We start from the raw sequence: 24780 nt of genomic DNA, 5'->3' as shown, positions 1-24780 counted from the left end.
ATGTGTGCATATAAAAAAACTACTGCTTTGAAGTGCTCTCCCTGACATAATTATTAATGTGCAGACATTTCATTTGAAAATGCGGACCAGTGGCAAAAGGTCCGGTGGGATCAAACAGAAACACATTTGAAATTGTGTGGTCAGTCTGAATTTTGGTCTTTCTATGAAAAAAAAAAGAATGAACTCCTAGAGCAAATTACCAGTTCACGCACATCTGCCAACATCTCACATTTTAGTCAGAGATCTTTTTAATGAAGGGTGTTAATTCATTGTGGCACTTGTAAGATATAACCTACTGAGTAACAAATTAGCAGATATTAGACTAGTAAGAAGATCACAGGTTTATCTTGAGTCAGTGACACTGTACTAATGACGAAAAGCGAAACAAAATGTGCCCTCAGCAATACTTGTCCACACTTTGGCTAGAATTGGGGGTGGGGGCCCTAATGTTCAAAAACAGGTTCAAAAAGTTTCTGCCTGTTGCTAAGGAACTACACATAGGTCTGAGTCAGGAGGCCTGGGTACTCAATGTGACAAGAATGAGTCAGTGATACCAAACAGAAACCATTCTCATCTACGTCACAGCAATGTGATGAGAACTATTAAAGGCGAGCAGCAAGAAAGGTCAAACGTTCAATGTGCAAATAATGAAGAACCTCAGCAACTGTGAGACTTGAGGACTCTGCAAAGACAAGAAATTCTATATATGTGTATATATATAAATATATATATATATATAATTATAGAGAAAATTGAATGCTGGCTCTAACCGCTTAGAAGAAACTTTATTAGATCAAACCCCTGTAGATACTTTAACAGCATTTAAAGTTTTTGCAACAGCTGAGCAATAAAAAAGACTTACAAAAGATTTTTTTTATGGCAACCACCGTACTGTAGACACATTATAAATACCATAACCACACCCTCAATCCTAATACAGTTTACTTGATAGGCATATGGATTACAACTGACATTCACACCTATACACATTGCATACTTGCTATTTTAAAACCAACCTTGAATTTAAATAAGTAGTATTCATTAATAAATATTAAGTATTTCAGTATCAGTAAGTGGGTGTATTGTTCTCTTTTAAGAAAGATTTCATTAGTGATGTCGGTATGTATGTGCCTGTGTAACAAAAACGTTTAGAGGTGCAGAATATAAAAATTTTGTCAACAACAACATAAACACTTCATAAGACAAACACAGAAATGTAAGTATCCTTCCCCTTCACAATAAGTAAAGTCAAATGTATAAATATGAGAGTTCTAAAGTGCATCTGTCAAAGACTTGTCGGATGAAAAGTCATCAGTGGTCCTATTTGTTAAAAAAAAAAAGGCTTACAAAACTAAAAATAGATATGTCTGAACGTGCAGCAGATATATTTAACAAAAACTACCTACATACATGCACAGTTTTTTTTTTGTTTTTTGTTTTGTTTTGACAAAACAGAAAAAGAACAAGATAAAAAGGATGAAGATTTTCACATTGTCAAGAGGTGATAATTAGTTCTGTGCCATTTCAGTCTACTCTTGTTTGTTCACACTTGGCTTTACAGAGTATTTTATTTCAGTTTTAAGTAAACTTGGCTGATGGGGGGGAAGCACACAGTGGTGAATAAGTGCCTTCTTTCAGCTAGAAATGACTCTGCGAAATCTCTTCAGTTCAGTCAATTTAACCTGCAATTCTTTAGGTCGTCCCTTGTGGAGAGGTGAGGATAGTGGGCATCTAGATCTTAGGCAACTTGGGAGCACTGATAAGAGGGTTGGTCTCTTGTAGAAATCGCCGCCCGGCACTCTTGTAGTCGTATGTGCAGTCATGAGTCTCTGCGTAGCGGTGGGTGGCACAGAAGTTGTGACCACACCTGAAAAACAAACATATTTCAGTATGTAAGCAAAAATAATACTTTATTTATAGAATATTCCTCTCAGGGCCTTACAGCCAGCATATAAAAACATTAAATTTCTCAATGACCAGACATCATCTGCTCAATCATTATGTTATTCTACTGAGTCTGAATGCATCACATAGCTCCCTCTTCAATTTAACTCCTCCATAGCAAAGTTGTCTTTGACTAAATTCCCCTTTCATGTGCTCTAATCTGTCTTTTCACATCGGTCCATTAATAAAAAGGGCAATGCTATTACAGATCTTTATTTAATTTGTGAGCACTGAGTAAATTACATTACTTATTTAATCGCAGTTTATCATTTGACTAAACTGCTATCAGTTAGTCTTTTAGTTAACACAGTTGAGAGCTCTACCCTTTAAATGACTCATCCTCTTCAAGTGGCTGATGTTAAGAGATTAGAGTTACATACTGTTGCATCAGATTCAATGTGTACACCCTGGACAAGACCCCAGAGAGAGAAGTGATCCAGACTGATGTTGTGGGAAGAAACTTTGATAAAGCTAATAACTTGTGGCAGAACAAGCTGCAAACAAAGACACGTTTCCATTGGAGAATGGGCTGAGAGACAAAATGATGAACTAGGAAAATACCACTTTGTACTAAATGAGCTGCTTCAAGGACAAGACTGAGAAATAGGGAGAGATTTGATTTAGAGTCAGGCAGCAAGTGAGTGAATGAGTGAGCACAGGTGGAAATGCTGGAGGCACTTGTACCTGCACTCGTAGCTGGTGGCCAGGCCAGTCTTCTTGCTGCAAAGGAAGCAGTGCTTTGAGCTCTTCTTCTTGGTGCCAGTGGGAGCTTTGACTGGAGGTAGGTGGTACGTTGGAGTGCCTGAGAGTAGAGGAAACATTTGTAATTCACTTTACAGGAGCTGGTGTGGAATAACTGATCATGTAGTGAAAAGGTTTCCATCAGCGCCTGGAACAAATCTACACAGTCCAATCATGTAGCGACGCTCTCTTCTTTAAGTGACACCATTTCAAGTATTCCTGGTGTCTGCACACAGTATAAAGAGACATTAGGAACATTTTAGAACCTTTTCTACTTTCTGACTGAGCCTTTTGCTTTCATTTGTGCATATTTAACATTCCACAGAGTTCGAATTTGCTCCATCACAGTAATCAGGAAGCCATAAAAGGTTGGATGAACGCAGAATCACAAAGAGAGGTAAAATTGCCCTTCTCTCTCTTCAGTTATGTTGTATTTCTGACCAAACCCCAGCAGTGACATCAAAGTGACCATTTTCCCCCACAGGAGGGTTCAAAACTGTCATATCTATATCGGTTTATATAGGTTTCTTTGTTAACCCAACAGTTAATTTCAAGCTTGGTTTATAATAAAAAAAAGTGCATTTTAAAATAACTACAGTAAATTAAACTAGATCATAACAGCAGTAAATTCTGACTCTTGAAATGGTCCAAATAGTTGTCAGTCATGTATGTTTCCATCAGAGAATGGTTTCAGGAAATAGCTTTGCCATATGAACCAGTACCCTGTCGTAAATTTAGAAAATATGTCAGATAATACACTTCAGTTCATTTCGCCAAGTCAGGGAACACCGGTTTATGTCAGCTTGTACCCGTGATAATCGTGTCTGCGGAAGCATGCAGCTCGGCTTGGTTTGTGAGCCATTGGGGATACAGGAACACACAGATAAAACTGACAGCTCTGTGATGAACGTACAGGAGGCTTGCTGTCAAGCAGCTGGGCGTGGGATTGGATTTTTATTTGTTTTTTCTGCACTTTAATCTGCTGCCATACAGGCATACAGTGGATTCAAATATATTCAGACCCATTCACATTTTCCACATTCTGCTGTGTAGTAGACTTAATTTGAATTTGATTACATTTACATTTCCTAGCCCCCAATCCTTATCTGTATTATTAAATAAAGAGGACTCACTCTGCTGCACTGTAGATGCCTGGTGCACCAAGAGAGACAAAGGTTTCTTTTTTTCTAACTTAAAAGTATCTAAGCTTGTTTCAGCTGCTGTCAGTGTTGATATCTTCATTGCAACTGCTGACTGTTTGTTTGTGTTGCTCTGCAGTTCAGTCACTGGTAACAGAGGAAAAGGCTCCAATGTTTTAATGTAGCACAATGGGATGTTTGTGAAAGCTGAAGTACCTGGAGCACAATGGGTTTCTATGAAAAATACATCTGAATTACACACCAATTAACATATGGTTTATTTTACAGGTCTGTACTTTCCAATAATTTCCAAGTACATTTCCTAGAAATAATTATGACATAGTAATTATAAGGAAACCAGGTTTTCCTTGAAACAGCTCCATTTAAACCCAAGTAAATATTAATTTATCGTTCATTTATTATTGGAAACTTTATCCAGCTGAGCACTGTCTCTATTTTCTTTAAAATTAGTACCAAATTACATAGTTCTTTCCAGGAAACCTCTGGTAAATTATTAGGAAATTATAGACTTGAAATATAAAGCATTAAAATATATCAAAATATTTACTGGTTGCTTCAGATACATAGCAGTCTGGGACACAACTTACCCAATGATGACAAAGTCAGTACTTATTTTTTGCAAAGTAAACCAAAACATATAAATATCAACATTAGATAGTGTGTGTATTTAGAGTCCATGTTATCACTTTTCTTGCTATGCATCTGCTCTCTTCTACTTAACCTAGACAAATCTCTGGAGCAGTTTGTAAAACCGCATTCAAGAACTAAAACCATTACAGGTCTGGTCACTCAAAAACTGAGCGCTTCCATCCTAAATACCAAATGCTGCTATATCCACTGCCTACAACTGGCCAACACACTCCAACAGTAAAGCAACATGCTATGAGGATGTTTCTTATCAGACTGAAGGAGAGGATGTCCTGATTGAAGGAACTATGAATGATGTTAGACAGACCCTCAGAAAAAAAAATTGCTGAGAGCACATGCAATCTCATAATGGAGGGATGAATCACTTTCCAACATAACAACCTGAAGTACCACAGTCAGGACTAAAAGCTAATGACTGGCTGAAAAATCTGATATTAGTTGGGTTGTTCAGTGATGTCTGTTGCTGACTCTTGACTATGACCGCCACCAACAAACTCTTAGTCTGAGGGAAACACTGATGCCGATAAACAAATGTCCAGTAATAAAAGGAAAAAAGACTTGAATATTGACTCACTATTTTGTGTATTGATCCATGTGTATTTAGCCATATTCACTGTGAACAGTCCAAGTCAGTGGCTGACATAAATAAGCGAGTGTGCTGGTGTGTAGGCCTGCTGCCTTCTGTTGTTTGTGCTACTTCTGCAGTTGTAGAAATAATGAATATTTAAAAACCTTGTGGTGCTTTGTTGTAGCCCTCATACAACATGTACAAAAGGCTTTCACACAACATCATTTGTATGTGACTGCACCTTTCAAGAACTGCATCATAGCTCAGAGTTGTCTGGCTACAATATGTGCACCCTAGCATGGCTAACAGCACTTTAAGATTACAGTTCTGCACATGGCCGTTAAGTCCACAACTCAAATGTCCAATCCAATCACCACAATGCAACACTTTCTTTATATATGAAGTGTTTGTGTGTCTCCCTTACCTATTCTCCCGAATGAGGTCATGACTCCTCCAGCTGGTGCAAGAGTATTGGTGGCCTGTAAAAACAACAGCAAAATGAAATGAGTTAAAGTGAATCAATACAACAGCCTGCTGTGCTCAACAATTAGATTTTTAAAAAAAGATGATGTGCCAAGCTTAAAGCACTTTAACTGGCCATATAAGAAAATGTATTTACCCTCTCTCATTCCATTCATTTTGATAGACCTTACCTCTGATGTTTTAACTGTTTTCTATCAATCATGAATTAATATTGTGTTTCTTCTTGGGTATCTACCTTACCAAAGCATCTAGAATTAATGTGATGAACCTGACCACGGTCTTACCATGTAATCTTAATAAACAAATACAGTGAATATCAAGAAGAAGCTAGTGTTGTAACAATTATAGCAAGAACAGTTTTATATCACCCCCCTTCTACTTTTATTTTTAAACATCTGTTACCTTTGTGAGTTGGGATGAACACAGACTAACTTCTAGCAGATATTTTTCTAAGGTTTAAGTCACAATTTACAGAATATGTTGCCTGAAGGCTCAGATAAATACTTAAAAATCCTTCAAATTCTTTTATGCTCAAAGCCAAAATTGAGGAATAAAAACAATGTCACAAATGTCATCTTAACAGAAAACACTGTCACCACGTAAGAGGCTGTTGCTCGGTGTAACGGAGACATTTGTCTCATGAGATCATCCTGAAGAAGCCTGTTAGTTGAGATGGATGGCAGCCTGGAGCCATGGCTGCCCTGTCCTGAGGCAGCAGCAGGAGGCAATGCCAGTGCAAGTCCAAGATTCTCTCCAAGGCTGCCATCTGGAGGCCTTGTGGACAGAGAAGCCAAGAGCTCAGAGTTGTTCAGAGGCCCCAGAGGCTCCTTACAGGCTTGGTTGGCCAACTTGGTAATGTCTCTTGCTTCCCTCTTTGAGATAAGCTCTGGCCTCTTGCCAGGTGACTCCACTTTAACGCTACGAAAGCGCGGTGGATGAGCTGATGAGGTGACGGAGGGGTGAGGGGACGTGTTGCCTGGCATCACTTGTGTGGAAGATTGTGCTTGAAGGTTGGGCAGTAAACAGGAGAGAGTGGAATCAAAATGCTGAGGCAGCGTTCTGGTAGAAGTGGATGGTGAAGTGGAGGCAGGTAATGGAGAGGGAGGACTAATATGAAAAGATGTGCCAAGCTGTGTCCTATCAGCTCTGCTGGTGAGAGTATCATTTGTCCCAACTGTCCAGGTACTAAGAGGGGAGGGTGAGAGGGGCAGCTGGTGCTGAGCCCCTACCTCCAGGGACCGACGACCTCCCTCTGGCTGGGTGGATACATCCAGACTCAAAGGGTCTGACAATTCCCCAAATGAAGCTCCAGGTTGTGTTGGCGCCACCAGCCCAGAAGCTTCCTCTAACAAGCCCAGCCCAACTGCCTCCCCTGCAGGCTCAGCTGAGTCAAAGGTGGACTCAGGCGACCCCCTGGTACACAGTGGATGGAGCTGAGGGTACACACAGTCCCTCATCAACCTCGTGCTGCCATAGTCCAACCGGGAAACTTTGGGAGGGGGCCGTATTTTTCCAAATGGTGGGCATGTCTCCCATGGCTCCTCTTCCTGAAGCATATAACAAGAAGGCGAGGAGAAAGAGGGAGGTGGTCTTCTAGGGATGGACAAGTGGGCAGATGTTGCAGCAGCGGAGGGCGGGGAGGGGTCTATGGTTTCATGGTCAGCGATTGGAGGTAGTTGTGCATTCGACTGCCGAGGCTGGTTGATCTGGGGACGAAAGAGGCGATGATGGTGTCGTATGCTTGAAGGTCCTAGCGAGCCACAGCAGGGATGTGGGCTGACAGGGGGCCGCGGTTTTACCTTTGCTCCCTTCTTCGGCTGGAGAACATAGACACAAACGCATTCACATTATACCACAGTGCCCTCTGAAATGTACTGTACATTTTCAGCATTTTTCCCATCCTGCAAAATTATAAAATCATAGTGGGTGTCTCATTACTTTATTTAAAATGCTTGTATAAATAAGTTATGAGCATAAAAACATTATAGAGCCAGTACGATTTAATGTAATGAAAAGTTCTATCCTCTTACAAACACATGCAAATTAGTGTTTGGTGCAGTACATCTGCATTATGCAAAATGGCTGCAGACTACCATTTTAGTCCATGATTATGATAAGCAGGACTCTACATGTCTACAGTTTAAAATGGTATGAAAATTAATGCTGTGTCTGGGCCACATTTGCACTCTGATAGGCAGTAAAACTTTAATTCTGCAACTCCTACTTTCTTGTTGAGGTTCATATCCTCCATCTTGGCTTTGAGCAGCTTCATTTTGTTCATGGTGACGGAGTTCTCAAGGCTCTGCTGTGCAGCTGCAGAACTCTCGCCATTCTCCTCCTCTGCATACACATTGTACACTGAGCCACCACTGGAAAATATGAGAGGCAAAAACAATCAAAGCTGTCTGCAAAAACTCAGCTGCAACGGTCACTGAATAATCAATGTTAAGTACTCAACTTTACACTAGCTGCATAATTATATACTTATTTATTCTGTTGGTTTGTGCCTTTTTTCCTGGCACCGTTCCTGAAACTTTTAAACCTAATGCTCTGTTTAAATTTCTGTGTCTGTTGATGGTTAATGTGAGCAAACCCCTGCCCCAATTCCTTTTATGCACAGTTAGTTACAGTATTTAGACAGATAATAGTATAAGACAATATCATAATTGTGCTACAAACATAGACATTATGAGTATTTTCCTGACCTCAGAGATTCAGACAGAGGGGTCAGCGTGCCGTCTCCCCTGTCGACCACTCGGAAGAAGTTTAGCTGGTCCCCCTCACGATAGACTACAAACGTGACCTGCTTGTTAGCCACACTTTTCTCCCAACCCTCCTCCTTTGTGCTCTCCATCAGGTCAGCCACCTCTTTGATAGGATCCTCCATGGTTACTGAAAAAAAGATTTAAACCGAAAAACAGTGCATTTCAATTCCCTAATGTGTTAGAGAATTTACTCAGAAAATATATTTTGATATGATGTAAAACCACAAATGTCCAGCTCTCAAGTGACTGTGCAGCTCTTTACCTCTCCTGGTGTTAATTGGACCTCCCCTCATGGCTAAGACCAATTTCAAAGTGCAGCCCTCAGCAATGCTGTAAACACAAACAGGCTGATGGTCAATACAGCAGAATAAGTGAACAGTACTGTAATCCATTCCTTGGTGTATGTAACTCTAATGGGAGAAGGGGAAATAACAGTAGGCAGCATATTTACATTTAGGGTAAAATGCTTTACTTTTGAGAGAGGCTCTGATCTAAAGTAAACAACACTCTGAGGATCAGGATGATTTCCAGATGAACTTGAGCACGACTGGGAATTCCACTGGAACATTTGTTTCACATGAGCAGATGTTTCATTGCCTACTCTACCCCTCTGCTTCTTGAACTTCAAAAGCATGCCGCAGTGTGATAGGCGAGCCTCGCAAGATCTCACCAGAGGCTGTTCATGTGGAAAATTAAGTGACAAGCATTCATAACAATACCACCATCTGCAGCCAGCAGAGCACTGGAGGGTGAGGTCTGCATCTCATAACCTGACAAAAGTGGAGGGACAAGCTCTCTAAATATGACCAGTATGTCGCTTGTCTCATCCAGCTCTAAATCAGTGGCTTATTTACATCTTGCTGAATTAAATTAAGACTGAGTCACCACCACAGCAGGAAGGCCTTCATAGTGCACATGCAAATGATTCTAAATGTACAGAGTGTGTTTTCAAACATCATTGGTAATTGATCTAACAAGCCTCAGTGTCTCTGCTCTGATGGATAGAAAGGGTTGAGAGAAACAGATTTACCCATAGTCATGTAGACAATGTTCATCGTCCAGCTCCAGATTATTCCAGATAAGGTGTTGCTGGGCAACAGGGATACCTTTACAGACAATAAGAGGGAGAGAGTAGGAGAGAAAACAACCAAAGTTGACATGGGCCTGTTCATATTTCATAGACTACCGTCACTAATCTGACATACATGCAAGATGGGAAGGGAACCAACAGAAGCAGCCACACACAATTAAAGATGATTCATGTCTGCCCCCTATAGACAGAACTCTGCAACTGCTGAAAAATGGGAAGGAAGGATACATTGTAAACTAAAGTGGAAACAACTTAAAATCTATGCTATAATGTTACCACACCACCAAAGACCTGAGGTTGGCTGGACTTTATCTACACTGTATCTAATATTATTGCAAATGAGACCAAAACAATAAGACTCCAGGAGAGGGGTCGACAGTCTAATGAACACAAAACATCTCTAGAGCTACTCCTCAAAATGAGATGGAGTGTATGCATAGTCAGGAAGCTCTCTGTGCCCACAGTGAGTGAACTTGCTGACCCGGTCCTGGAAGTGAGCCAGTGTTGGTGAGTGAGCGGTGGTTCCTTCATTGCAGAGTGGTATGCTCCATCACAAACACACAGACTTGGCTCACACACCTCTGCACACAGAGTACAGAGAAGCCTTTCTGACCAAAACTGAAGCCAGCCACAAAGAATGTAGATATGGAAGGTCATCTTGATCTACAACAAAGCAACCTCAGAGGACTGCCAAGGTAAAAAAAAAATAAAAAAAATCAAGTTTTAATAAGTAAGAACACATTCATTCAAATCAATTCCAACACAACCCACATACCCTGATCCTAAACATCACAACAGAGCAGATTGGCCTCATTTGGGAGACATGCCAATAGGTGAGTCCACAGATTTGTTGTGATAATTGTATTCTATGGGAGCTGCATTTTACAAAGTCATCTCACCTTTTCCCATAATTTTGTGTGTTGAATCTAATGTGCATCCACACATTACTTCTGAGAAGGTTTGCTGTTGTGACTGAGCATGCCTCATTAGCCTCCTCCATTTTATATGACCAAAAAGAACAACAATAGCAGAGGTCAGAGTGACATTTAACAAGCACCCACTGCTGGAGCAGAAGACCATGGCCTGTAGTTCGTAAACAGTGAATTTCAAATTAGGACAGACCATTACAAAGCAATATCTATTTTTTGGCAAAAGACAATAGTTGAAATTTCAAATAAAAACTTTCAACCCTATGCAACACTGTCCAAGGTGATTAGTGACAGTAAGTCTGAGTGCTCTAAACCTGAGTGTAACAATGAGTTTATTACCTATTCTTTTTGTTTTGTTTTGTTTTTACATAAAATTAGTAAGCAACTCTGCAGCCCAAATGTTAAAAAAACCTTGTGTGCAGTTGTATACAGAGCAGCACACCTCAGGAAACTGAATAGACCTAACAAAATATAGTATGACAGGATGTAAATAATATGCAGTATTCCAGAGAAGTAACAATCAGTGCACTATAAAATATAAAATATACATAATATTCCTTAAAAACTTCCTTAGTCTTTGGGGTAGAGCAGCTTTCACTCTCAGAGACAGTGTTATTTTTGTAAATTTACCCATTGTGTGACTAATAAAGGATTATCTTATCTTAAAAACATGCAAGCAACAGCATGCAAAATCATGCAAACTACACATTAGTGAGCATTGTACCTTCCAGCCTCTGGATCTTTGCCTTGACTGAAATGACAGCCTCAAAGGGCAACACGCGCAGCTCAAAACAGGTCCCTGTCAAAGTCTCTATGAAGAGCTCCATAGTGTCATAGAAAGGGATCTTATAATGAAAAGCTCCCACACTGTCGTCATTAAAGAAGGGTGGCTCCTTCCTGTCGGTCATCTTGGCAGGTCGGGAGAGAGACTTCAGGAAGATCGTGTAATGGGAGGGCTGGCCCAAGATGAGGGAGAGAGGGACAGGCACTGCTCACTGGCCTCACGACCGTCACACATCATGCAGGATGACCACAGCTGTAAGTAGAAACAATAACATTGCATGGTTAGTCTAACCACTACCAGCCCTTGCAATCCAGTGCCTTAAATGCACTGTATGTGCTCTCCACAGGTCAAGAATTTATTTTTGATAGTTTACACTCTGATATTTTATGTTTACAAAACTGGCTCAGGATTCACAAGCTAACCCCTGATAGCCAAGTCATTTTTGTTTACACTTAAATGCACCATTTTGACATTTCAATCAATCCATGTATTCAACTGCATTTTAGTGCAGAAACAAACCACTTTTTGAGTGGGGAAAATCTATTTAGGTAAATTCTATATACTACACCACTGTGGAGGATACTCACGTAATGACAAACATGACAACTGTGTTTTGTACTGGATGAGGTAGTTTGGACCAGTGGTAACAAACAAAATTATAAAACATATACTCTTGGAACATATGCTTAAGGAAGTTTTTCCTTGCCACAGTCGCCTAGTGTTTGCTCATTGTGGGATCTGTTGGGTCTCTCTCTGTAAATTTTATAAGATAAAGAGTATGGTCTAGACCTGCTCTATATGTACAGTGCCTCGAGATAACTTCTGTTGTGAATTGGCACTATATAAATAAAATTTGACTTGACTTAAAATTTGACATGGGTGTAATTTTAAAAAACTGTCCTAGAGAGTGAATCTGTTTTAGGATGAGGGCATGTATCAGTGGCAGCAGACACATGCAACCATCTTATGAAACATTCAGTGCAGCATTTGGCCAAAATTCAAGGAGATCAGGTGTGTTACATAAGCCCATCAGTGGTATGAGGTGTCCTGTGCCTGACCACAGCCTTTGACAGATCACCTCCTCTGTCACTAGAGTCACCAACGTCTTACTGCATGTAATCTGCACGGGAGGCAGGTTAATACAATTATTATTTAATTTATTCTGAGAAAGGAAGACAGGTCGAATTCAACATCTGATATAAATGCAGGTCATATAACCCTGAATATGTTGGTTTATACACATACCCATCTATAACTCAAAAGTATAAACAACTACATGATCTACAGTTTTTCCCCCTGTGAACCATTATACATTTTCTGTTTGAGACTAGTGAAATTCATTTATGGCTACTATATATTATCTTGTCCCTGTTTGTTTTAGAGTACAGATGCCCACAAGCTGCAATTACATCACACTGACCCTTTAAACTGAGATTTGCAACTGACTGGGGCCTGCAAGGAACTCTGGTAACTGACTCAAACCCACAAATGAGGTATGCAATAAATACTGAGGGTTAGCTGTCCCTCTGATTGCTGGCTCTGTGATGTTAGTAAACGAGGCCTGAGGTGAACCCTTTCAGAGACTGAAAGGTTGTCATAACAGGCCATTCTCTAAAGAAAACGGTTATCAAGTTACAGGCGACGCTATGTGCAGATTGCGTCTAGCTTACATGAAACTGGTTAACCACACCACCACAATAGAAGCTACAGGCCAGGTCGGTAAAAGAGATGAGCTGGGTCAGCTAGCCGCCTGACAACAGGGATGAATGGAACTGGCAGTCGTCTCAATACAATTCCAGCGGCTAACGTTAGCAGAGAAAGGTCTAACAGAAGCATTTATATCTCCAGGTTTTAACAAGGCAAATGACGTTAACGACTGTTGTATTGTTCAAATCGTGCTTACCAGTATCTTCTGCAATAATACGGCAGTGAAGCCCGTCTAGCCGACGCTGCTAACGTTAGCTTTCGTTGCCATGTTAGCCAACAACTCAAACAATGGCTACCTTTCTCGGTGGTTGGCTAGCAGGCTGCTAGGCTACATCCACGGACTTCAGTCCTGTCCCGTCCGGTGTAGCTGTCGAGGGAAACGTTATGTTCAAAACTAAACTCATCACGTTTCGCCCTAAAAACTACACACTAAACAAAGTAGACCGTTTGTTGGTCGCTGTGGTCCCCATGTTGGCGACATCGTACCTGTCAAAAGCGGCTGAACAGCACCTTTGTGATGCCATTTGATTGACAGACAAAGGAACCAATTGACGTCAGGGATAATGAAGTGGGCGGGACAATAAATTGTTGTCAAAACCGTGGGTGGGTAGTCACCTTCAAGTCCTGTTGAGTTGGGACCCAATTGGTCAAAACAAAGCATCACATTTTTCTGCACATCAGTCGTTATTTCAGTAAATATTAGGCTAATAAAACTGTATCATTGACAGAGATGTGTTTTCAAGTGTGTGCCAATTTCTAGTATCATGTCAGCAAAAAGATCCTAATCCTACCTATGACATAAAAAGGCTTTTAATGCCATGTGTCAGTACCTTATGACCTATGAACTCTGCTTTGACAGTTTGGATCTTTTACTTATGCCTAATACGGGAAAAATTACAGAATTTCTAGCAGCTGGGTGAGTTTTCTGTAAATGTTACTAACAGAGCAGCTTTAGTTCCTCCTTTTTACTTTAATAATACTAACCTAAGCAAAAACACTGAACCTTAATCAACCAAAAATGAAACAGAAATTGTATTAATAAACACAGACCTGAAGTTACCTTTGTTTGGAATGAGCTCTCTGCTCATAAGAGACGCTGATCAACATTGAAGTCTAGACAGACACAGTGCACATGAAAACAAGTGAACTGAAAATAATCACACACATTTCAAATAGCATAAAATATGTATCTTTTTAGTTATTAAAAATGAATTTCCTTTTTCAACACAACCAAAGTTAAGAAATGGATGAATTTCTTATTAATAAAAACATTGTCAAAATGCCTAAGACAGTAAGTAAACACATTGATTTCTCATAACCATGATATGGCACAAACCCAAAGACATGGAATCTCAACATGGCAAAGCCAAAGGATAAACATCTTCAAAACAAACAAAACAATTCTCTGTTAATTTCTGCAGGCTTTGAGGCTAAGCATATGGTATGCTTATAAAGTGCTATCATGTATAATAAAGATTAACAGCATATAATAACTGTTACATAATATGATCTGATGCCAAGATGATTTTGGAAATGCTGTCAGAAGATGACTGGAATCACTTTCATTTGAGTCTTTATCTGCCAAAAATAAGCCACAGTATTTATATGAATTTACATGAATAAATACTCTATTAACAGTGTATTGTTCTCCAATCTTTCAGCGATCCAAAAGACAAAAGAATTAATCCATATTCCACAAGTGTACAAATGTGGCTACTGAAGAAATAACAGTTCAGTTCCCACCAAGAGCATTAAGTGGATCATCAAATATGTTGCTTGAATCTGCAGCTGTACTGGTCTCCTGGGATGGTGGTGTCTTCTTTGATTTAGATGGAGCCTTTGCCACTGGTTTTACTGTGCTTGGTGAGAAGATGTCATCTTTAAAGAACAGAGAAATTAAATTGGTTAAATATAGCAAGTTTAAAAGGGGAGGGGGGTGGTTGTAGACCACAGGGCAGACAGTATCAAAAGTGTGAAATAAAAAACACAAATGCCTGTATGTGTTTTACAGTTACTTACCCATGTCATCGTCAAATATCGACTTGGTCTCTCCCTTTGTCTTGGACTTCTGTTTTGGTTTTAAAGTGTCTGTCAGGTCAGCAAAAATGTCTATGTCGTCATCAAACAAGCTGGCATCAATGGCCTTCTCTTTGTGCTTCTTGTGAACTTTAGGCACAGAGGCTACTTCATCCTGAGAACAAAGACATTCAGCCGATAAGGAAAGAAATGGAACAAATTCTCATGAAGGCACAAATAAACAGTGACTGAATTACCATCAATGAAAAACAAAGGTACCTGGAAGATGTCCTGCTTTGAAAAACTAGTATTGTTCTTGATTTCTTTACTACTTGTGGATGAGGGAGTGGAACTGTTGCTCACTCCAAAGATGTCCTCATCATCATCATCATCTTCCAAAAAGGATGAGGCCATGGCTTTCTTAGTAGTTGACTTTGGCTTGACCTTTTGGAAAAGGTCATCAGTGTTGTCATCAAAAATGGATGGGAGTGTGCTTTTATCTTTGTCTTTCTTCAATCCCACTCCGCTACTGGCTTGAGGTTGTGTAGTCTTGGTAGTCTGTCTGGCCGAGGGCGTGTTAGTGACTGAAGTGGACTCAAACAGACTGTCAGAGCCAAAAAGGTCATCCTCATCAGAAGACTGCAGCACCTTGGTACTGAGCTTGTCCTTACTAGAGTCTTTCTTTCCAGCGTTTGTAGATACTGGCAGTGTGAGTACTGAGGCTCTGGGGGAGATTTCAGGGAGTGAAGGTTGAGAAAATGAAGAGGCAGGCAAGGCTGCGGGTGCAGCTGAGTTAGATAGTGTCGGACTGACATGGGTCTGGCTGGATATGTCTGGTGGAGGTAAGACTAAACCAGACAGACTGGGATTTGGCCCAGGAACATCTCCACCCAGGGTTGCTTCTCTATCTTCCGCAGATCTTTGGGCAGCTTGCTGCCGCGCAGCTCTGGACTGGGGTCTCCGATATGCTGAACCTTTGGCACGACTCTGCATGACAGAAGATTTACACTGGCAATAACACACCAGAAATCCAAGTGATGGAAAAGTAACTAAAAAATCCATAACATATATTATATTACAGGGGTCACAAACCCACCTTATGTGCACTCTGCAGTGTTGTAACCTGGACTGGGGTGTCGAAGCTCACTCCTCCCTCACTGTCTGTCTGGGCTCCTACGGGAGTTGTGGCAGGGCTGGGACTCAGGCTGGAGCTGGACACCCCTGAGGAGGAACTAGGACCCATGCCAGGGAGGACACTGACAGCCCCTGGCATAGTGGGAGCAGCACCAGGGAGCAACGCAGCAGGGTTGATCATCAGATTGGCCTGAATGTAAAATGAACAGATGCAACAATACATCAAGGCCAAAAGACACCATGGATCCTGAGCACTAACCAAAGACTATTTAAACAGACTTTCTAACTGAAATACTCTACATTTGAACATTTATATGCCTCAAAACTACACTTTTGAGCTACTCTCTATTCACAAATTTTCTCAGTGTGGTTCCAAGCAGCAGATCACTCAGAAGAAAATGAAAAGCCAGAACTGTGGATAGAAATGAGGCAAGAGCAAGATGCATGAGTAACATCTAGAGAGACTGAGAGACAGAACGAGTAAATTCTTCCAGTTAAGCAAAATCAAAACAGAATCATCCTCATTTTGATAGTCATGCTGTTGTATCAAGTTTTAAAGTTGGAATATGAAAAGGCCCAGAGAGAAGAGACCTTAAAAGAGAAAACGTGTATGTGGGAATAGGAAAGTCTTTCCTCAGGAGGAATCAAGAGTGAAATGTCAGGAATTAAGACTTTTGATTCAATAACAACAAAAGAATTACTTGAAGTTTCCCAATCCTTGATGAGGAATCTTTAGGTTTTACAGGGCTTGGTGCAGGTTTCTGTGTGGTCAGATTACAGCAGGATCAGAATAATATCCAATAAAGGTATTTCTTGAGTTCATCTTCAAACATTAAAGATTATGAGGTATATGTGTCTATCAAAAAGTATAAAAAACAGCTAACACAAAGCAAATTTGTTGATAAATCAAAACGACATGGCCTCAAAAAGCAAAGAAGTTCCTGATTATTGAAGACAGTGTATGCTTAAAGTAGACCCACCTGAATTTCCGAGACAGATTCTGGACTTGCTAGCGGTGCTTTGTCAGCAGGTTTACTAGGCTTCTCTGCTACTTTCTGTGAGCAAAAATCAAAAAGGAGGAACAAGGAAAAACAAGAGAGACATGATGATTCTCCTCCTGATATAAAATGTACTATATCTAATGTAATATACAAAGCTAGGGAAGCAAGAATCTTTCTTATTCTGAGAAAAAAAAAAATCAATTGCTACCGGAGGAGGAGCTTTGGGCTTGGTGGAGCTGAAGAGGTCGTCCTCATCATCATCTGCAAACAGACTTTGTGCTGCTGGCTTCACTGAGCTCTAAAAAGGAAACACAGTCATATAGCCTTACCATCTAGTGGTGACATCTGCATGCTGAGTAAGACTTGTAAAGAGAAAAGGAACAGATATGTCTCTCCAATATACTGACTGCAGCTTTCCCTGAGGTGGCAAAGAGGTCAACATCTGGGTCATTGTCCTTCTGCTGCGTCTGACTGAACAGCAGCTCCTCGTCCTGGAACACACCTGTGCTCTTTGCCTGTGGTCGCTCCTCCGTGGGCTGTAAAAGTAAAAAAAGAACATAGAGAGAAACATGTTTTAATATCTTGACTGCAGGAGAAACAATATGTTCAGACTATTCTTTGGTTTACTGTAAATCATACAGACCTTTAGTGTGTTTCTGCCCGTGGGTTTACTGGGTGTGAATATGGGATCATTCCAGTCTGATTCATCTTCCTCTTCATCTTCAAACAGACTAACAGTTTTTGTTTTAACTTTCTCTTCCTTTTTCTGTTCCTTCTTTTCCTCCTTCTTAACACTTGGTGGTGAGCTGTCCCTTAGAGAGCAAGCTGTCATTATTGTCATCTTCATCCAGTGGGCTCTTTGTCTGCTTGCCGTCAAGAACATTAATGCCTCCAAAGAGACTGACAGCTCCAGCGGGCTTCTTTTTACTTTCACTATTTTCTGGCAAAGCTGTTGATGGGAGCAGCTCAGGGGTCTTTGCAACTGGCTTCTCCTGCGGTGACGGCTTGTCCTCTGCTGCTGATTTCTGTAATTGGGAGGGCGGCTGAGAGGCCACAGCGGGTGTCTGAAGAATACAAGTGTTAGAAGAATTCAATCCCAGAGTGGGAGATAATGCAAATTAAATGGTGTAAAAAATGAACTATCACAGAATCTAATTTTAAATATCACTCATGCGTGACAAACTCAAAGAGCCAACTTGAAATCTGGCGTTTTCTATTTAACTAAACAGTCCTCTATGCAAGGTTCAAACATGATTTTTTTCATGACAAATATAAGTTACAAAAAATGAGTACACTCACTTTAGCAGCTGGGGCTGCATTGTTTGTGTTGACAGTAGGTTTGACACCAAAGAGGGATCCTTTATCTTCATCGTCATGACCTTCATCTTCAAACAAGAGTGCAACTCTCTGAGGCTTCTTCTGACTATGAGAAAAGCAACAGGGAGGACAGATAAGGATCTTTGGCAATGCAGTATTTCAAAAAAGTACTTTATTAAAAATATGATATATGATGAAACTGATTTTAGTACAATGTATTAAATATAATGTAATACCTTGACTCTTTTGTTGGAGCAAATAGGTCATCATCGTCCTCGTCATCAAAGAGGCTACTCTTCTGAGATGTTTTGGCACTGGGGAGACTGGAGGGGGCGCTCGCACTGGGCTTCATCCCAACTGTCTTGGTCTCTGGCTTTGTTGCGCTACTCTTGGAACTTATCCACTGATCCTGTCATTCACCAAAATCTTCTATTATATTATACAATCAATCAAATAATGGCAAGCAGCAGAAAAGTATTATTCTGTTATTGCCATACCTCATCGTCGCTGAAGAGGGAGCTGGACACAGTCTTACTGGGTTGTGGTGTGGAGACTTTAGCTTGATTAGGTTTTGGTTTAGATTTAGCTGCAGACGCAAACAGATCCTGCAAGATGAAGAACCAGATTACTGTAATGTACTCACAAAAAACCCCAAACTATTCTAATTCAGTTTTGTTCAATTATGTAATAGTTTTTCTACCTCCTCTTCCTCATCATCAAATAACGACAAAGGGGCCTTGCTGGTTTTGCTCTGGCTTGTAGGTTCAGGTTTAGACTGACTCTTGGGAATGGTTGGAAATATCTGCAGAAGGCACATATATATTGAGTGTGATTAAAATATACATTACCACTGTCAATTACTTTTTTCCCAGTTTGAAAGCCTTACCTGTGTGTCTTCATCATCAGAGAAGAGGCCTCTGGACTGGGGTTTCTGAGTCTGCTTGACAGCAGCTTTCCCAACATCTGGAGCAGGCCCATTCTGAAACAAATAAATGAATATAAATAACTTTCTAAATTCTCACTTGAAGTTTTTGTATTGGTGCAGAGCAAAGAGTGGTAAACAGTGTCAATGGGAGTAAAGGCCAACAGTGTACTCCAGACTAAATCAAATTTGGCCTTTTCTCAGACTGCATTTAAGAATGAGCAAACATTAATATACTGACTGCAGCTAGGTCTGTTCATTTAATGGCATCCATTCCTGATAAATGAGTTTTTGAGTCAGTACTGGAGCAAGTATGATCTCAAAATAAAAAATAAATACATAATTACAATATAAACTGATATAATTCTGTAGCTAAAAACTGAAAAACACACTGTGGCCAGCATCTATACTTGATGGTATACTGGAAGACAGTGGTTCACTCTTGACAAATAGCCTGCACAAACCAATTACTGAAGCCCAATGGACTCCTGTTTGCTCAAAAACCTTCAATTTTGGATGTAAAAACACACCAAATTTGATTTTGTCAGGAGCATATTGTTACACAATGATCTATTCAGACCTCCTCAGATTTCTCAGACTCCTCGCTGGTAGATGGCTGACGTTTTTTCAGGCCCTCACTGAGCAAGCTTTTAGTCCCAGGACCAAACATGGAGATGGCCCCAGCTGGCATCTAAATATAACAATGGATTATCAACATAGGGAGTCTTCCACATGCCCCTAAAACACTATGCACATTATGTCGACATGTCAAACTAAATATGTATGATCCATTTGTGAGACACTTGTACATTGATCTTTACCTTCTTCTCAGGTGGTTTAGCCTGCTCTTCCACAGCCTCCTTCTTGCTCTGAGCTGGAGTTGGCACACTGTACTTATCACTGAATATGTCACCATCCTCATCATCTTCATCAAAGAGGTCAACAGCCCTCTTGGGTTTGGGTTTCTCCTTTCCAGCTGGAAAATACAAAAAAAAGAACACAGTGGTTTGAGGGTGAGGATTCCAGCTAAACCTGGACTGCAGCAATGAAACACCCATACTCACACGCTTACCAGAGTCAGATTTTTTTAGGCTTTTACCACTGAAGAAATCATCATCCTCATCGTCATCATCAAACAGCCCTCCTCCTCCTCCGCCGATACCAGGTCCTGAAGGAACCGATTTGGAAGCAGCATTGGTCTTGGGGACTGGAGTTCCATTCTCCTTGCTCCTCACTGAATCGGAGTCATTTCCTGAACTGAACAGGCTGTTATCTGTTGGAAGAAAGTGATTTAATTTGCTTAAGGATGATGAAGCAGAAAAAAAGTGACATTAGCTTTCATAAAAGTGACTGATACTACCTGGTAATATTGAAATGGCACCTGTTGGAATCTTCTTCCCAGGTTTGCCAGTTTCTTGGAGAGAAAAGAAATGTTATGTGACAATCTGCTAGTCCACTGTTTTCAGTATATCTGTATTCATTTTATCTATATTGCTTCTTACCTGCACTCTGAGCTGTGCTTTTTGTGCTTTCAGTCATTGCTTTTTTCGCTTCAGACACAGAAGGTTTTGGTGCCTCAGAGAAAAGATCACCCTGAATGGCAGAGCATAATACAGCACATATAAAAATCTATCTGCAGTCCAGAGTTTCTGAGGTGTGGAGATAGACTGAATCAGATGGTACACCGAAAGTCATTTTAATCTACCTCGTCATCATCGTCAAACAGGCCTTTCCCTCCACTGAAGAGGCCACTTTTTCCTCCAAATGGGGAGAAGTCGTCCTCATCCATCTTTGGTGGCTTAAACATGTCATCACTGTCGTCATCAGCTGCTGTTACAGTGCACATTAGTAGTATTTAGCAGCATGCTGGGGAAAGTGGGAGTGCTGTGCAGATGACTAAACAAAAGGTTTGAATTGCACTGATGATGAATGAAAGTCCTACCCTGTGACTTTGAAGGCTTTGGTTCTTTTCTGCCTTTACTTTTCTTCTTAGATGTCAATGCTTCCAAGACATGACATGGTAGAAAGGAAATATCCATAAGCATGCACATGCAATGATGGCACTCATCCCTAAAACACTTTCAATGTAAATCTCAAGTGTAAACATCATCAAATTAAATATGAAGAGTGGGAGGAAAGAAATAAAAAAATTGAAGTGAGATAATATGAAATAACAGGAGTTGTTTGATAATGACAGGGACTTACATGCCCGATCTCCCTCCGGTTTGTTAACTGGTTCACCTTTGATTCGGGCTGCCAGCTCATCAGCAAAGGACGATGGACCTGTGTTCTGAATGTGACATTAAAACAAGCAGACCACATTTTTCCCCCTGAGGCAGCAACATATCTGAATGTTTTCTGACCGAAAGTACAAACAACCCACAAAGAAAGATTTCTCTAAATTACTTGAGCAAAGTTATAACAGACATACCTGCGTGTCATCATCATCATCCTTGTCTGATTCTCCAAATATATCAGAATCCTCATCCTCCTCCTCGTCATCATCATCATAACTCAACATGGATGACTTCTAGAAAAGTGTGGAAGGAGAATCTAAAATTATCCCTTCAGCTTAAATGTAAAGTTGTTTGATGTACTGGGCAAACAGGCATTCAGCTTACCGTCTTAATATTATTATGACCTTCGTCCTCATCCTGATTGAAATCATCATCTGAATGCTGTTAATTAAATGAATATATAAATGAATACAACAAGGTTTTCAATTCTCCTGTGTAATATGGAAGATTAAAAAGCTTGACAAATACTGTGAAAGAATTTTTAAAAAGGGTCTTACAACTGCTTCTTTGCCATCTTCACTCTCAATCACACTGTCTCGGTCACTGTCGACTGACATTTCTGGAAAGAGAATTTTACACACACAGAGTGAGGAAAATAAACACTACATAGTGTGAGTGCTGATGGGTGATGTAAGGCGCCTGAAGAGGCTGCACGGAGTATACTACCATCGCTTGAGAGGTCACCAAGTCCAACATCATCTTGTTCCATGAAGGCCTGGGAACCAATCAGATATGGAAGTGGCCTGTCCACATAAAGATCCTACAAGACAAGGGCATAATAAAACACACAGGTTAAACTATGTTAATGGAAAGATGTTCTATCACATGCATTTCTGCAATAATTGCAGTCATTCTTTATGCTGCCTCAAGCTCAAGAACATACCTTGGGCTCTAGGATGGCCTCCACTCTGTCAGTGACCTCCTCGTCCTCTGAGTCAGAGTTTCCTGCTTTGATGTCCAGATGCTCAAAGGCTGACTCAAGTACTCTCAAACCATAATTCACAGCTTCCTGCATCTTAGGGATCAACTCTGCCTCTTTCTGCTCTCGAGTCTTCTCCTTAAATTAAAAGATAACTTCAGTCAGTGACTGAACTGCATCATTCACTACTAGTCAGTGTAAATGTTAGAGCAGGTAGAATTAATTCTATGTACCTGTTCAGGCTGCTTCTCCAATGCATCAGCCTTTGGTATAGCATCTTCTACCTCTTCATCATACACTCTCTGTAACAGGAAAGAAACATAACAGATGTCACCTCACAATGTACTTTAGTGAATTGTTTACAGTATAACAAGTAAAAGCAGAGTATGATAAAATATTTCAATTGTATACATTACATTTTCTATAAACTGTGTATTGGAGAGCATGAGAAAGTCATTAAAGACAGAGTGCAAGCAGCTGTCTGTGGCCTTGGTGTCACGGATCAGACTGTCCAACTGCTTTTCAATCTCATGCGTCTTTGACAGCATCCTGTGGGAGAAGTCTTGGAGGAACAGGAAGAGCTGCGAAGAACAAAACAGTTGCAGCGTTACTTTCATCACGCCAAAGCCATTTCACATAACGACTCAACGACTCTGATTTCTAAAGCGTTTCTGCAGCATTTCTCTGACTATGTGAGAAAAGATGATGATCAATTGCTGTTTTCTCAGGAAAGACTTTTCCCGCTTACCCCCGAGTCAGCTGCCAGAGACCAATTGGCACTGCTCTGTCGCATCTCTTCAAGAGTCCAGGGTCTCTCCCAGATCTGAGCATCTTTCTCTAAGTGTTCGCTCCTGCTGGGGCCATTTGTCATTCCCTCTGGCAATCCACTCATCTGCAATCAGATCACTTGTTGTTATTAATGGCATACGTAATTCAGAAGGGCTTTTAAACTCTGGTCATTACTAAATCATCAAGAGAAAATCTCAAAATGATTATTCTACTTGTGTAATAATGTAGCCTACATATCTGTTTTTAATTTGTACCAGTTTCTGCTTAGGGTAAAAAGCTAAGAAACTGATTGTAAAAGCTTGCTAGAGAACATATAGGCAGCTTAATATGGACACAACAAGCTGACTTCTGCAAATTGGTAATGTTATGACCCAAACCATAAAGTGATGATATCTTCTACAAACAAGACTTGCAGATGCTCCAAGAACTGAAATGACATTCATCCTCAGAATCAGGGACATGAAAAAGACCAAATAAATGGTACACAATGCCTCCCAACCAGTATGAACTAATGCCCCTTGTTCAAAGGTTTAAAACTCCCCTCTATAAAATAAACCAGGTAGAAGATCATTCACCCCAGTGTTTTTGAATGTGTGATGTGTTCATGCTACAGTATGTCTGCATTATTGTGTATATGTCCAATGTCCATACTATCGTAAGATATTCTCCATCAGGGGGAGATATTTTTCTTTCAGACTATTGTAGGCATAATATTTCAATAAAAGCGTCTGTGAGTCGGCAGACTCAGATTCAACGTCAATAGACTAATCGATAACTTCACATTTGACCCTCTGATTTCATGCTCATAAGAAGACTGTCTGTGTGTAGGTACTGACTTTTCTTTCCAGAGCCACTGAAGCACCACAAGAAGAAATTAATTTTGACTTGCAACGTTATCTTCCCTTTAACTGGTGTGGTTTCACTGCTACACTTGCGACACAACAAGCTAGCTTTGGCATCGGCGACGTTACAAATTTGCGGAAGACAACTTGATGTGTCCATATAAAGTTGCCTAAACGTTATTTCCTCCTCCTTACTTTCACGTTCAAATAGACTTGCTTATGGAAGAGAAAGCGGGGAGTGTTTGGCTAGCAGGTAGCTCAACTTAGCTAGCCAACACTAACGATAGCTTCATCTGTTTCAAGTAACACTGAGTGATATATCCGCCACTATTTAAGCGCCCCCATGCTTACCTTGAATACCTCTGGTCAACTGCTGTCCACGACGGTCAACTGTGGTCAGAAACGACGTAAAAAATCAGATCGATTATGCTAAATTTGGCCTTTCCCTCATTGGTCTTCTGACAGGTCAGCCATGTTCTGTCTGCAGACAGTCACCTGACTACCATTGCCTAGCAACCCATTGAAAGTGGGGCGGAGTGGAAAAACCAACAACCGAGGCAAAGAGACGAAGGTAGCGGCTCACTGGGTCAGCGTGAAAACAATCCGCCGCTGTTGTTAGGATAACAAAGTTGAGCTTATCTCCCATGATTCTTATACACATCTATCTGAAATTAACAAAGATTTATTTTACTTACACCGGTCTTATTTAAACCTGACACTTTGA

At 40.6% G+C, this 24780-nt stretch overlaps 2 protein-coding genes across 4 annotated transcripts; both read right to left on the bottom strand.

Annotated features, from left to right (window-relative positions):
* Positions 1 to 766: 766 nt before the first annotated feature.
* zfand4 (zinc finger, AN1-type domain 4) lies at positions 767 to 13378 on the bottom strand. Of its 3 annotated transcripts, none has more exons than XM_051076555.1 (10): positions 13116 to 13378; positions 11053 to 11364; positions 9340 to 9415; positions 8572 to 8639; positions 8250 to 8436; positions 7769 to 7913; positions 6141 to 7361; positions 5486 to 5540; positions 2629 to 2746; positions 767 to 1867 (listed from the first exon to the last, which is right to left on the bottom strand). In XM_051076555.1, the coding sequence occupies exons 2-10, from the start codon at positions 11234 to 11236 to the stop codon at positions 1732 to 1734; spliced, it is 2190 nt and encodes a 729-aa protein (XP_050932512.1). In that variant the 5' UTR covers positions 11237 to 11364; positions 13116 to 13378; the 3' UTR covers positions 767 to 1731. The 3 variants fall into 3 exon arrangements, with proteins under 3 accessions (XP_050932512.1, XP_018533695.1, XP_018533710.1); XM_018678179.2 differs by having other exon boundaries at positions 13016 to 13377; XM_018678194.2 differs by lacking the exon at positions 13116 to 13378 and adding an exon at positions 9881 to 10086 and having other exon boundaries at positions 11053 to 11173.
* Positions 13379 to 13997: 619 nt separating this feature from the next.
* On the bottom strand, positions 13998 to 24551 carry washc2c (WASH complex subunit 2C). The gene is given in 32 exon segments (XM_018678166.2): positions 13998 to 14697; positions 14839 to 15010; positions 15115 to 15822; positions 15932 to 16159; positions 16671 to 16730; positions 16950 to 17024; positions 17179 to 17268; positions 17378 to 17506; positions 17614 to 17778; positions 17780 to 18034; positions 18270 to 18393; positions 18524 to 18696; positions 18785 to 18892; positions 18988 to 19089; positions 19174 to 19266; positions 19790 to 19900; positions 20031 to 20185; positions 20282 to 20482; positions 20591 to 20623; positions 20712 to 20802; positions 20915 to 21039; positions 21152 to 21211; positions 21415 to 21499; positions 21641 to 21739; positions 21831 to 21887; positions 22004 to 22065; positions 22173 to 22266; positions 22390 to 22563; positions 22659 to 22727; positions 22842 to 23006; positions 23174 to 23317; positions 24408 to 24551. Coding segments are annotated over 31 exon segments (4353 nt in total). The 5' UTR covers positions 24408 to 24551; the 3' UTR covers positions 13998 to 14551.
* Between the last annotated feature and the right edge of the window lie 229 nt (positions 24552 to 24780).

This window comes from Lates calcarifer, linkage group LG16_LG22 (genome assembly GCF_001640805.2).
Source record: "Lates calcarifer isolate ASB-BC8 linkage group LG16_LG22, TLL_Latcal_v3, whole genome shotgun sequence".
Taxonomy (NCBI): Eukaryota; Metazoa; Chordata; class Actinopteri; family Centropomidae; genus Lates; species Lates calcarifer.
This window is presented reverse-complemented; position numbering and strand designations above follow the sequence as displayed.